The sequence below is a fragment of the Haliaeetus leucocephalus genome, unplaced genomic scaffold (assembly GCF_000737465.1).
Source record: "Haliaeetus leucocephalus isolate CR32 unplaced genomic scaffold, Haliaeetus_leucocephalus-4.0 Scaffold566, whole genome shotgun sequence".
NCBI classification, from domain to species: Eukaryota; Metazoa; Chordata; class Aves; order Accipitriformes; family Accipitridae; genus Haliaeetus; species Haliaeetus leucocephalus.
In genome coordinates, this window is record NW_010973002.1 from 3,150,748 (window position 1) to 3,164,508 (window position 13,761).

Genomic DNA, 13,761 nt, shown 5'->3' on the forward strand with positions numbered 1-13,761 from the left:
CAGTGGGCCAGAGCTGCATGTGCAAGACCCTAACCTAATCTGTGCAACCCATTACACCAAAAATGTCCCACCACTTGACCCAATGCATTGCTCTTTCATGTGCTGGAAGAAGCGCCTGGTCTGTACATTAGTCTAGTGCATGTTGTTGCCATCTTATGCAGAGATTTGGACCAAATCCAACAGTACTTGCTCGGATGAAAATGCCATCATTCCCTTTGTAGGCTGTTCTGCCAAATCTACAGAAGCCAGGAGCGTTTTGCCAGTGGGGGCTTTGTCGTGCTAGGCTTCCCTGAAGAGACACTGTGATGTTTACTGCACATGCTCCAGTGCCACATGTTGGGGAGCTTGCACTGCTTAGCATATTTATGGTAATTTGGTTCCCAGGGGCAAACAAGATTCTTCTTATATCTCCTTCCCCAGGCCGAAGCACAAAGAAATTTCTCCTTGCTGCTTTGTAGGAGGAAAATAATAGATCAAAGCTTCTTGCTAAACACTTCTAAAAATACACAGTGCAGATCTGTACATTTCTGTTCCCCTAAGGGACCTATCCCTCTGGTTGGTATGGAAAGCAGTTAGCAGCAGATGATGGTGATAACACTACACACTGAAGTCACGGCATTGCACCTGACCTGCAGAGCTTTAGATGTGGCATTGCCATTGTAGTTTGACCTGTCCTTTATCCATATTATGTACCAGTATGGAAAGTATTCTGGTCACTGTACTGTAGTCATCGTAATCTGCTGGACTATATATTGTCCAAATACAGTGGATTTTGGAGCCTGTCATTAGATACTGAAGTTAAAACTTTTTGGGGCTAATAGTCTTAACTTACTTGAAAATAATTCCAATCAAGATTTTATATATTTTTTTTAATATATATTTTTATGTATTTTTTATATATATATATGTTATTTTGGGGTTGTACACAGAAAATTTGGGTTCACGTTCTCAGAAATGTCACTGAAAAGTAGGCTCTTTTAAAGTATCGCAAGTTGAAGACCGAGAAATGAAGAGCTGACAATGTTTTTTTTGAAGATGCACTGATACTTTTATATTTATATATAATATTAGATTTCAAGATTACGGTTTCCTCAGAGTAGATTTTCCAATTCAGCGATGAGAAAGACACGCTGAACTTGAAACTTGGTTCTCCTTCAATGCCACACGAGTGTTGGACAGCAGAGATGAAAAGAATAAAGATTAAGTACCTCTTCCTTTATATTAACTTTCTGAAAGTCGAATATCTGGTTTTAAAGTTCCCTTTAGACTCAAACGTCTGCTGAGCTGGTGGACCTGGGAAAAGGCTTGAGCAGCCATGAGCGCCTCAAAACACCCACTTGGTGGGACCAGGCTTGCGGTGGCGGGGGGGGGCAGGTGATGCAGCCCCTTTTTGCGCACTGCTGTCTGTCGCTGGAGGCTGGCTGCGTGCCACAGCTGTGCTGCCACCAGGCAACAAAAGGTCACGCCGGCCCTGCTGAGGCAGTGACAGCTCTGGGGGGCAGCTGGAAGTCGTGTCATTGAGGGGTCTGAGCCGGAGGGCATTGCATCTCTTTGGGTGCCTGGAGAAGAGGGTGGTGGCGGGGATGCAGAGAAGTCCAGGTGCAAGACAGAAGCGGAAAAGTAGAAACTTGCCTTGCACTTGCTGATACAGCTTCCACAGAGAGACGCCTGAGCAGGGTGCCAGGCAGGGTGCGTGCTGAAGGTGAAACCCGTGGGGCAGACCAGCAGCACGCTGCCCTCTTACTGCTGCCGCCCATCTCTTCTGCCCCATAAGGCAGCTGGACCCTGCGCAGAGAGATGAAAGAGAACCATTAAATCTTTTATCCTCCATCCTGCTGCTCCAGGCTGTCCTAGCCTGGCTGGCTTATTTTAAACAACTGATGGAAAGAGAGGATGGGTTTTTCTCCTAAAGTACTTTGGGAGATGCCTGGTGGGAACAAGGACTGGCTGCCTTCCCCAGCGAGGCTCGTGTGAGGACTTCGCACGTGCGTTAAAATACCTCGGCTAACTGTCAAATGAAGTTTCACTGCAGGGAAAGCTTGAGTGTTTTAGTTGCGGTAGTCAAGGCTTTTTTTAACAAAAAGTAGCAGTGTCTTAGGGTGACTGCTATAGGCAATATTTCTAATACTTCGAAATGTATAAGGCGTAGTGGATTTGTCTAATCATTTCAAATAACCCCGGCCATTATAGCTGCACATTAATCACCAGGGCTCCCTCCTACCTGGGGGGAAAAAAAAGAGCTTCAGATTTCTATGTGGAAAAATTAGTGCCTCATTAAAGCTAGACAAGTTTGACATTTGCTCTCTGCCTGTGGTTTCAGGGCTTTTCGTCCCTCAAACAAAATATGAAACTGCTCCAATACATGTGATAGCAGCAACTGGAATGCAACTTTAGGAGGATCTTTGACCTTACCAGACAGAATGTGTTTGATTCATTCTGCAGATGTTAAAATACTGCCAGAAATTTCTGGGAGATGACCTTAGAAATTATTCCTAGTTCTGACTTCTGTGCTCTAATAAAAAATCTGGTTGTACAGGTTAAATATCTTGCCCTTATGTATTTTCTTTTTCTAACCTAATGCCAGAAATAAATGGCTTGCTCTTTATTCCTTTGTGCATTGATTTCTCGGTGCTTCAGTGGTTAGATGACATAACTACTATAATTGTTTTAATACATTAGCAGCAAATTATATATTGATGTTCTTTTTTCCATTGACCTTTCTTTCTCAACATAATTTTCATTTTTTGCTTCATGCTGTGTCTATGGTGGCATAGCATTATTAGAGGATTTGATTTTGAATTAAGGGCTAATCCTGCAAGGTCCTGAGTGCCATTGCCATCTGCTGAACGCAAGGGAGATCTGGGACCACTCACCACCCTCTCAGACATGAGCAGTATCTTGCTAGATCAGATAGTAATGAAAGTGATTTGCATTTACTGTTTGTACTTGGAGACATCCTGACATTTGTAGTGAATTGCTGTGGAATTACAGATTATTGAGAAACGCCTATCTTTGAAAAGAATTGCCCTCAAATCGTTTTTCAGTTTCTGCAGAACAAGCAATTTTCTGATTACAGCTACAAGTCTCTGGACATGCATTTGTATTGCTGAAAGGTTTCAGGGCATTGCATAGTATTATTTGAACCAAAACATGCAAAAAATTTACATGTAGCAGTGTCTGCCTTGAGGTGTGATTATAATTTTTCACATTTTACAGAAAGGAGTAAAAGGGGTGACAAGAATTTATCAAGCTTAAGAGCTTTCAGCACCGAGAGGCTGAAAAACTTGAAAATGCTTTGCTGTAGCCCTCATTTAGTTTAATTTGAACTCAGCGAGTGAATATTTAAAATAGCAAAAAATGTCTGTTCCCTATAGAATAGAAGTAATCAGCATCCATTTTACTCTGGCACACAGAGCTCATCTGTCTGTTTGCCCAGCTGTAACCCTATCTCATAGGGCTGCTTTTCTCGATGATTGTGGGACATGCAAGGACATAGCAAGCAGCTATGGTGTTGCTAACCCTATCGGTGAATATTTTCTTTAAAAAAAATATTTCCAGTATGTGCTTTGAAGTCACAAGGTGCATTAGCATTATTGAGCCCAGTTTTTCAGTCATACACAGGAAGATAAAAACCCCAAAGGATTCGGTTGGTTTTGTTGTTTGTTTTTTTTCCCCCCAAATATACTCTGGAAGATGAGCCTCACTAAATGTTAGAGAGAAGTGGCTGGTCCTGCAAGGTAGGGATGGTGCAGTGAATGTAAATGAGAGCAAATTTTGAAGTTGTTGGTGAATTTAAATTTGGAATGCTGGCTAATACTGATAAGTGTATTAGCATAAGGGGATGTCAGGAGCTGACCATATGGTCATCCCATCATCTTTGCCATAATCACAAATGGGAAATAGCATAGCTAAGGAGTTTTAGAATTTGTCATATGTTGTCTAAAATACATTTATTTCTCCCTCGGGTCTTTGTCTTTCTCAAAAAAATGCCCCCCCCCCAAACACCAGAGAGGTGTCATTACCACACAAACTCAGAGTTTGCATTGATGTTTGAAAAATGCGTGTGTAGCCCCCATTCACATTTCACGCTGCTGGAGTTCCTATGTGCTGCCCACCAGTACATTTTACTCAGGTTCTAACATGCTTCAGGATGAAGAAGATCTTATGATGTCTTTCTGTTTGGTATGTTTCTGAAACATAAATTAGGCAGTAAGGGCATTTAGCCATTTCCTCAGCTTGGAAAGCAGAGAGTATAGAAAGTAATATTTTTAATTCAGTACATGAGTTTTCATCCTTTTACTCCGTTTAATTCTCTCATACTCATAGTGAAAACCACAACCTATGAGTTAACTGTGAATTTCAGTGGCTTGTTCATTCAGGCAATCTTTTTTTTTTTTTTTTAAATCTCCATACAGGTTTGGCCTCCTCCAGCAAATCCTTGGAGAAAGCTGAATAGCTACTTTGCATAAAGTGGAAAAAGACTTGCATTCCAGTACTTTATCTATATTTTCTTATAATCCGATTTAGTGTGGAATACAAGCCTGAAAAACCCTTAAATCTTTCTGTAATTCTTGCACAGCCATTCACAATGGATTTGTACAGTGGAAAGTGGAAGAGATTTGGGTTCAGTATGGTGATAAGTTTAAAAAACAACAGATTACTTGTTTTTCTTTGCAGTTTAACAGATTTCACTCTCAGTACCCTCTCCCCAACTAACAGGACGTGACATAGATGGTCTGCAGATAAAGGAATATAGAATCTAAACGCGCAGAGTCTATGTGTTTATACTCATCTGTATAGAGGAAGTTACCTTTTGTAAACCATGTAATTACAAGAAAAAAGATTGATGCACTGCATATTTAAAATCCTGTTTGTCACCTTGTTTTGCATAGCTTTATTTTTTCTTAATATTTAAATAAGCATGTAATGGAAAGGAAAGAACATGGAAACAGAAATGCTATAGAGTGGGAAGAATAGGGTCTGAAAAGTTGCTCTGTAAAGTCTAATATGAAAAAGAGAATGGCGCTTGTCATCTCAGCAGTCACAGTTTGTCACTGAAAGTGGGAGGACTTGTTTGGCTTATTTTTCACCCTTTTTTTTTTTTTTTTTTTTTTTGTTGGTAGCCATTGAGAAGCAGCAAAACAAAAACTATTCAGGATGTAACAGGGTAATCAGAATACCAGGACAAACTGGAATTTGTCTTCAAGTTACCTCTTCTTGTGGTATAAAGGGATTAATGACTCACGGCTGGCATTAGGAATAATTATATCTGGCTTAGCTGGACAAGGTGTCTAATACTAGCAATAGAGTAATAGGTATATTCTGAATACAGTTTGAGCTATTGAACATGTTTGTAATGTAAATGTGTATACAGTATTGTTTTAGCTGTGATGGTCTAAAGACACTGGTTGGTGCACATGCATACTAGTAAATAATATGTGGACATAGAAATTGCTAGGTGTGTAGTTAGAGAGGTGTATCTATCTGTAACACTGGAATATTTCCCTACTTTTCCTTCTTTACTCATTCTACATGATAGTTAAACTGAAATATTTGCTTTTAAAAAACTGTCCTCAAATATATTTAATTTAATAAAAAGAATTTAACTTTTACTCCATCTGACAAAGACATTTCCTTTTAGATTAAGTCTCTTTTCATGTTTATGTAACAAGTTATTAATGTGAGACTGCTCCACTGATGCCTTGTACCACTGCGGTAGTTTAAGAAAATGCTCAAGTTTGAGAAGAGCTTACAGGTATTAGACATGGCAACACCATGAACTGTACTGCCTGTCCTGATTTGTTAAACCTGCGTCATGTTTTTTCGCTACAGATCTTTATTCATTTTTGGCCTAAGGCTTAGTAATTGATAACCTGTCTGGAGAAGAGGGTGGAGAAGGAGGAAAAGCAACCATTGAAAAATCAAATTTGGTGTGTAAACCCATGTGAGAAACCCATTCTACCGTCCTGGCATTTACAATTGTGCCATTGTATTGAGTTAATATGGTAGAGTTGCCCTCTCGGAGAGAAAGGGTATGATCTAGTTAGAGAGGTAGGTGGGCACATGGAAAGCAGCAGGGAATCCTCTGGCTTTAAGTACATGGGAATATATGATGTGTTGTTTATCCAAATATATGACCATTTACTGTCTCTGGGACTCTAGATCCCTCTTCCCCACCAAATACACCATTGTTGCTGTTGGCTGTCATCACCTTATTACATGCAATAGAGTTGCAACTTCTCATGTAGACGTATTGCTGGGTCCTTTAATGACCAGCTGAAAGCAAATATTCCCTGGGTAATTCACATGTGTGAGAACATCCCGTGTCTACATGCTGCTCTTTCCATTCCTCAGCCACCCTGAATGTATCTTGCAGAAGGACTTGTACATCGCAGAAAGGTGGGAAGAGCAGTACTAACTGCTCCCAGTAAAGCTGGTGTCCACGCTGCCTTATTTCACCTGGGGAAAGGAGGGGACACGCACAGCCTATGAGAAACTGTCTCAGCAGAAGCTGGGGTGAATTGATTATTTAATAACAAACAAGCACAGGGCCTGCTTTTTTAATTATTTTTATGCCTATGGTGCTCACGCACATTTGGTGTGGTGAGATTACTGCCTAAGGCTACCCCCAAAGAGCTGCAAGAACAGGAGCCCATTGAACTCATGCTGGTTCTGTTGCATGTCTTAATGAAGCTTTAAAATGCTTGAAATTGTCTTTGAAATGAAATATTCCATAGCTGCAAGCTAACTGCATACTTTGTAATAATTGCTTAGCCAAATAAAGGAAAATTTTAAGGAACAAAGAAAAATTAGATTGATGGCTAGAAGAAAATGATTAAATAAAAAATTCATGAAGAAGAGAAATTTAAAAAAATAGCACAGCATCACAGGCTTTTGCACAAAGACTTCCCTTCCAATGAGAGCTTTTCTTTTCCAACTATTACTGTGCATTTTATTCTCGTTTGCTCCAAATACTAGAAAAACTTTTTCTGTGGGAATAATGGAGAAGATGGTCACAAATTTATGCAGAAACTGGGACACAGAGTAAAATTTAAAAGCAGAGGTATGCATTTCACTGCCATTCTGAGTGGGGGTATGGTGCACTGTAAATAATTAATGATGTGACTGGAATTGCCTTTTTTTTTTAACTCTTAAATCAACTGTGACTCAACAGAAAAAAACCAGAAAGACTTCTGTTCATAATTATCAGCCCAACTTGTACACTCAGAGCCCTTCCTCATGCAAATTTACTGCTCTTAGCGGCCATTAGTAACAGAATGAATAATTTGCTGTGAATAAATTCTCTCATGGTTAGCCTTTTTTTCTGCTTGCAGGCTAAGACCAGCAAATCATTACTTGTGGACATGTATTAATGTCCAAAAGTATCTGAGAAATGTGCAATTGTTTGTTTTGAACAAATTCTTTTTGAAGAATCAGTATACCCTCAGGTTTTGTGTCCTTGCTATGGCATGAAAAACCATTGTGGAATGATTTTAAATTAGAGTGCATTTAGGAAGAAAATACAGAAGATAGTTACAGTGAACAGTAGGACTTCAGGGAAATACCTACAAGCTAGTGCAGGCATTTTAAAATATGAATATTATTGTGAAGTCTTTAGGTGACGTCTGGTAATAGATATTTAATCTAGCAAAAGCACTTTCATTGCTTACTTGTTAAAGTAATTTAATGGATGAGTGATGCTATTAATGGACCACATGTAGAATCCAGACTTTTTTTTGTTCAAAACATTCCTTTAGGGTTTAAATTTCTAAACAAGCTCAGAGGCCGTTTGAAGAGATCTAGCTTATATACAAGCTATGGGAATCATAATTTATGAACTTTTCTTCTTCTTAGCATTTCCTCTGCTTTTAGAAGGAAAAGAAATGACTTTGTATACATATGTGCTACTTTAAGTTGGCCGAGTGATATACCTTGTTTTGATAAGGTGGTTAGAAGCAAGAGACTGTGAATAGATGGATGTATGGTTGAACATGCAGAGGGAGATGAACAGAGGGCTTAAAAAAGTTGTAAGCTATCTGAACAAACATACAATTTTAATCTTCCCTTCCCTAATTTTTTTTTTAAAGAGAATTGTATTGCTAATACCTGTAGCATAGCTCTTGCAAAAAAATTAAGCAAAAAAGCAAAACCCCTCAAATTTTAGCAAAACCAGCCTTTCTTCCCACCCCAACACTTTGGGATGCTGAAATAATTGAAGATAGACATCTGGAAAACAGATGATCAGGTAATAAAAATAAACTTTTAAGTTGGTATTTTAACACCAGTTAGTGTGATGAAGTCATGCTATTTTGAACCATTGCAGAAGTTCATTGATAAGCACTGCAGTTTTGCTTCAGTTAGTACTTTATTTCTCTTCTGAACACATGGCTATGTATTGTTGAAACTCAGATATCACCTGTACAGAGTAGAAAGGTGGGGAAATAATCTGTTGTAAATGTCTCTGACTTCTTGAGGATCACTGCACAGTCACATAGTTTAGTGAAGAACTAAAATGTGGTGGTTGACTCCAAGATCAGCTGTTTCCAGCTAAATGTTTGTGAAACCTCCAACTTTAATAGCTGCATTGTATCATCCAAAAGATGTGCAACAGAATGAGTAGATGACCTTTCAGATAGAGAACAAGCTGTTCACAATGTCTTTTCATTTACTGAGACAAAATATTCTTCTTATGCAAAGATAATACTTTCCACCATTTTTAACAATGTTGGTGAAATATAAAGAATTTAATTGTTTTGTTTCTGAATACAAGGGGTTTTAGCTATGCGTCTTTAGATCAGGACTATTTCTAGACCAGCTGTGTTAAATGCATTGATCTAGCTAGATTTTTTTTTTTTTTTTTTTTTTTTAAAGACAATGGAGGTATTTTGAATCCCATGCTCACAGGGTGGGATGTCATTAGCTATCCATCAATGTGATATCCACATGATATTGGGCTTTGAATGATATATGGATGAATTCTTATTGCCATCCTGCACTGCAGCTATGGGATCAATAACTTACTGACAAGGTGGTCCAAGGCAGCTGTAACAGAAATTGGTCCAAATTGTTGTGAAATTGCAGCCTTGGCATGAAAAGCTGCTGGGATGCTCTCAGTTTGCACACTTGTACACAAGCACTAGCTTGGATTGGAACAGGTCGCAAACAAATAGTGAGAAAACCAGGATATGGAAATCGGGGCTCAGCCTTATCTTTCTCACGTGGGGTTTGGTTTGGCCCTTAGTCTTTGCAGTTGTAAATCCACCACTTAAATCACAACTGAATAATTGGTACTAACTAATAACAACTAGTTATACTGGTAAAGCGTTTTTTGCTCTGCAATATAACCAGAATTGCTTCTGTTATTGTTCAGCCTCTGTCCATTCCTGTTCTTATCTGATAAATCAAGTGGTGCAAACCTGTTTTCTTGTTAAAGGGAACATAGTATATCTGCTGGAATTCAAAGAAATACGGTGAGCAGGAACTCCTCAAAACTTGAGGAAAATCTTTCCATTTGGGGAAGAAAAAACAAAACAAAAAAACCACAAATGTTTGTCTTTGGGAGTTAAAAAGACCAATATAGTTCTCTTGTCTGTTTGCAGAAAACTAAAGATTTTGTTGTTTGTGAACCAAATACAAATTCATTCCTAGATCACACATCATATATGAGTAGTTTACTAAAGTTGGAAGCAAATATGTTTAAGAATTGTAGAATAATTTCAGTTGGAAGGGATCTGTGAAGGCATCTGGTCGAACCCCTGCTCGAAGCAGGTCCAGTAAGACAAGGATGCTCAGAGCTTTGCCTAGGCAAGCCCTGAATATACCTGATGTTGGAGATTCTGCAGTCTGTCTAGGCAACCTGTCCCAGTGGTTAACCATCCTCACAAGAGGAAAAAAAAAAAAATCACTTGTACCTCGACAGATTTTCCTTTGTTGCAATCTCTGGTGGTTGCCCCATATAATTTTGCTGCACACCTCCAGGAAAAGTCTGTGTCAGTCTTATCTCTGCTCTGCCATTGGGTTATTGAAGACCACCATAAGATTACACCTGAGCCCTTTCATCCTAGAGCAGTCCTTCCAGCACACTGCTGTGTGCGGTAAAGGTTTGGAAAAATCCTAAAACTAGTGTGGCCTGGGAATGAGGAATGAGAAAGTTACACTAAGATCCAAACTAGCCATTCATCCTGACAACCTGAGGTGCTACAACTGCAGTGGGTAGAAACGGTCTGTTAGCAAGTACCTGCAGCCCATTTTTGTAACACTGATAGAAACCAGGTGGGGTGGAGAAAAAAGCCTTCCATAATGTAATTAAGTAAACCTTAGAGAAAACTTCTCAGCACTTACAGTGATGCCGACAAGACTAACCAGCTAAAGATTTTAATATATTTATTTAATCGTTCTCAACTAGTGTGCATAGATATTAATCACAGTACACGCCAATGGCAGTTTTCTCTCTCCTATTACTAAAAGATTTTCTTCTGAATTTTCAGAACAACTTAGCTGGTGGAAAGGTTGCTTTGCATGCAGCGGAGCCAACCAGGAGGTGGTGTTTGTGATAAGGTCTCTTTCTTACTCATCCCCAAACTGTGGCTTATTTTGTGCATATTTGTGCTTGTTGGTTGAGAGCTGAGGATGTGCTTGTTAAATAACGGGTCAGATGTCTGCAGTGGCAACATATTATTAACTGTTTGAAACTTAAAGTTAGATGTATTCTGTATTCTTTGGAATTTTTTGGGGGGAGGGGGTCCTATTCCTGCCATGCACACTAACAGGAGTAGTTACTCTCTTCCTCCTCTCACTAATGTATTGTACCTTGGGCTTTTTTTGTCTTCCTCTGCAGAAACTCTCCTGGATGACTTCCTTCTCACGTACACAGTCTTCATGACGACTGATGACTTGTGCCAGGCACTTCTGAGGCAATATCCTTTTATTAAGTGTTGTATTAACAGGGGTCACACACTTACACCTAGGTTTTTCTATTGTCAAGCCTTATATCAAATGTAGCAAGTTGCACTCCTGGGATAATTAGTTTTGCTCTTTGCATAATGATATTATTGAAATGCAACCCCGGGTGATTATTTTGATGTTGCTTGTAAAAATGGTGAGAAAAGAGAACAATTGTCTAATATTTACTATGGCATGCTTAGAAGGTGGACTGCACCTGAGATTTTGGCATCACATCCCAAGAAATGCATGGACAAATAGGAGAAACTTCAGAAGAGAGCAGTGGGAATTACCAGTATTCTAGAAAAAAAGGCCTACAAAAAAGGATTGAAAGAATTGGGCTTGTTTTACTGAAAAAAAAAAAAAAGGAAACTATGAATGAGACAATCTTTCAGGTACCTAAAGAGGAAGGGAAGAATCTTTTCCCATATCGATGCCAGATGGGACAAAAGGCAGTGAGATTAAGTTGCTGTAAGACAGCTTCATGTTAGATACTAGGAATTTTTTTTTTTTTTTTTACATTAAGAAAAGAAACACTGGAGTGGAAAATGTGTGAGACAGTAAAATCTTTCATATTGGAGAATATTAAGAAGAAGAAACTAGAAAATACATTCCAAGGGTAACATAGGGTATACTTGAGCCTGTCTTAGGGTGGACTAGTTAGGGTGGATTTAGATGGACTAGCTTAGCTGATCTTTCAGGGTCTCTTCTTCTTCAGTCCAATTTTCATAAGGTTTTATGATACTTGGAATTCGATTCAAATCTGTAGCTTCCCAAAGTTCAGGTTATATTGTTTTCTTAACTCAAATGGGTTGTTGAGGAAAAGATTCAAACTGGAAACATTAAATCCAAATTTGGATATGAGTGCCCCTAATTGGCACATGCCTGTAAATAGAGATAGAGAAATATATATACACATTCACCTATTAAAACGTTTAGAATTTGCATAGCCGAGGAACCAATAAACAGAAAATTCCTGCTCTGAAGTTCAATGTACAAAGCTAAAGCTGCCTCTGAATAAACTTGTATCTAAAACATACGTATTTGTGTATGTGCATGCTTACTTTACAAGAATGCTTGAAAGATGTATTGAAACAGATGCCTAACTCATAACAACAATACAAACTTATGGCTGCTGGTTTTGTTTAAAGACAAATAAACCTTTATAACTGTTACAAAATAACATTTAAAGTGGGGTTCAAACCAATCCAGACCTGTATGTTAATTCTTAGAATACCTATATCTGTGTAATACATTTCAGAATGCGTGAAGAGAAAAAATGAAGAATAAGTATTATAAAAGAAATTTTTCCTTTTACTTCCAATTACTTCCATAAGCTAAGGAGCATTGTTTGAATAAACTTGTAGCTGTAAAATGAACTTGCTTTTCTTTTTTTTTTTCTTTTCTTTTTTCCCTCTACCTTTTGTGGTGAAAACATCATCTTTTTACCTAATAAAAGAAAGAATAGTGAAGGAACAATGTACAAAGCGGGTATCTTCTGTCATTTGGTGTTTCTGCTTTGTGAAAAGAGAACAATGGTGGGAATAGATTCTTTCACCATTTTTTATTTTAATAGTGTTATTTCTGCAGATAGTGTAATTTGTGCAGGGACAAAGAAACTGACTTCCTCTGCCTCGTTTTTTTGTTGTTGTTAATGATGCATTGTCCTCCTTCCTACAGACATTCACATTGACATCAGTGTGCAGGACAAAGGTTCATTCCCAGTTCTGAAGAAAAGATATGACTCAACATTGTATAATTCCTTTTGAATTGATTTTACTTTTATAGACTCGCCTCTCTAATCTATAAAGGAAAAAAATCCTGTTGGCACAGAGGATGAACTGACATTTCTATTACTGAGAATTTCATTCCAAAAAGTTGATGAAACTCGTAAAGCTCCAGATGGGATAAAACATTTAAAACTGAGCAATGTAGTGAAAAAATCTTTTATTAGCAGATAAGATGATTGCAAAGTCTTTTCCATCACTTAATTTTTAAGCTTCAGTGAGACCTTATTGTTTGTTCCTTAATCTACTGTACCTATTGTGCTAAGAACCACCAAGGGAAAGAAGATGACTCTGATGTGTCCTGTAGGAAACGAAAAGTCTTGCATTTGGTGTCTCAGTGGACTTCTCTCTACAAAGACTGGTTACATGAAGATGAGCATTTAAAACAATTTTTAAAGGTATTGAAACACTTTCTGATTCATTTCAGCATTGTTTAATTAACATACTGTGTCTAAAAAGCCCTAACAGCAAAATATATAAAGCATAATTTTTCATACTTAAATTTTCTCTATGAAATCTATAATATAACATGATTTACATGTGTCTTCCCTGAATGCCTTAGAGATAGTCAGTTTGAACAGAAAACCTGTAATGTCAGTACATTCAATATCAAAAACATTACTTTAAGATATGAAACTCCCAGGACTCCTTGCTCTCTAGAAAATGGGAAAAGTTAGGAAGGTAAAAAATAAAAGTACAAAGATATGGAGGTTTTGGACACACTGGTCGTTTCTGCCAGAACAGGGTCTATGGTTGGTATCCAGAGGATCACGGACAAAGAGAGAGGTTTGAGGTCCTTGTAAGAGAAGCTACTTTGAGGAGTGAAATGCTATTCCACAGTGTTTGTCAGGTGCACATGGAGAGTAGCACAGCTTTATGTATTTTTAATAAATAAAATGATGTCCTCACTTATTAGCAAGGATCTTATGATCTTTCTGAATGAGTTCCAAAAGCTTTTGTAATTCCCTTGTAAATTTGCAAATAGCCACGTTGTCACTGACCCAAGATCCATGTGGTTGTTGATTCCCCCCCC

General features: G+C 38.3%; 1 protein-coding gene across 1 annotated transcript in view; it reads left to right on the top strand.

The window, feature by feature from the left end:
• RAPGEF5 (Rap guanine nucleotide exchange factor (GEF) 5) overlaps positions 1–13,761 on the top strand; it is a 188,113-nt gene that overhangs the window by 142,218 nt on the left and 32,134 nt on the right. The window contains 2 exon segments of the mRNA XM_010577614.1: positions 10,838–10,916; positions 12,982–13,126. Of these exon segments, the coding sequence (XP_010575916.1) occupies positions 10,838–10,916; positions 12,982–13,126 (224 nt within the window).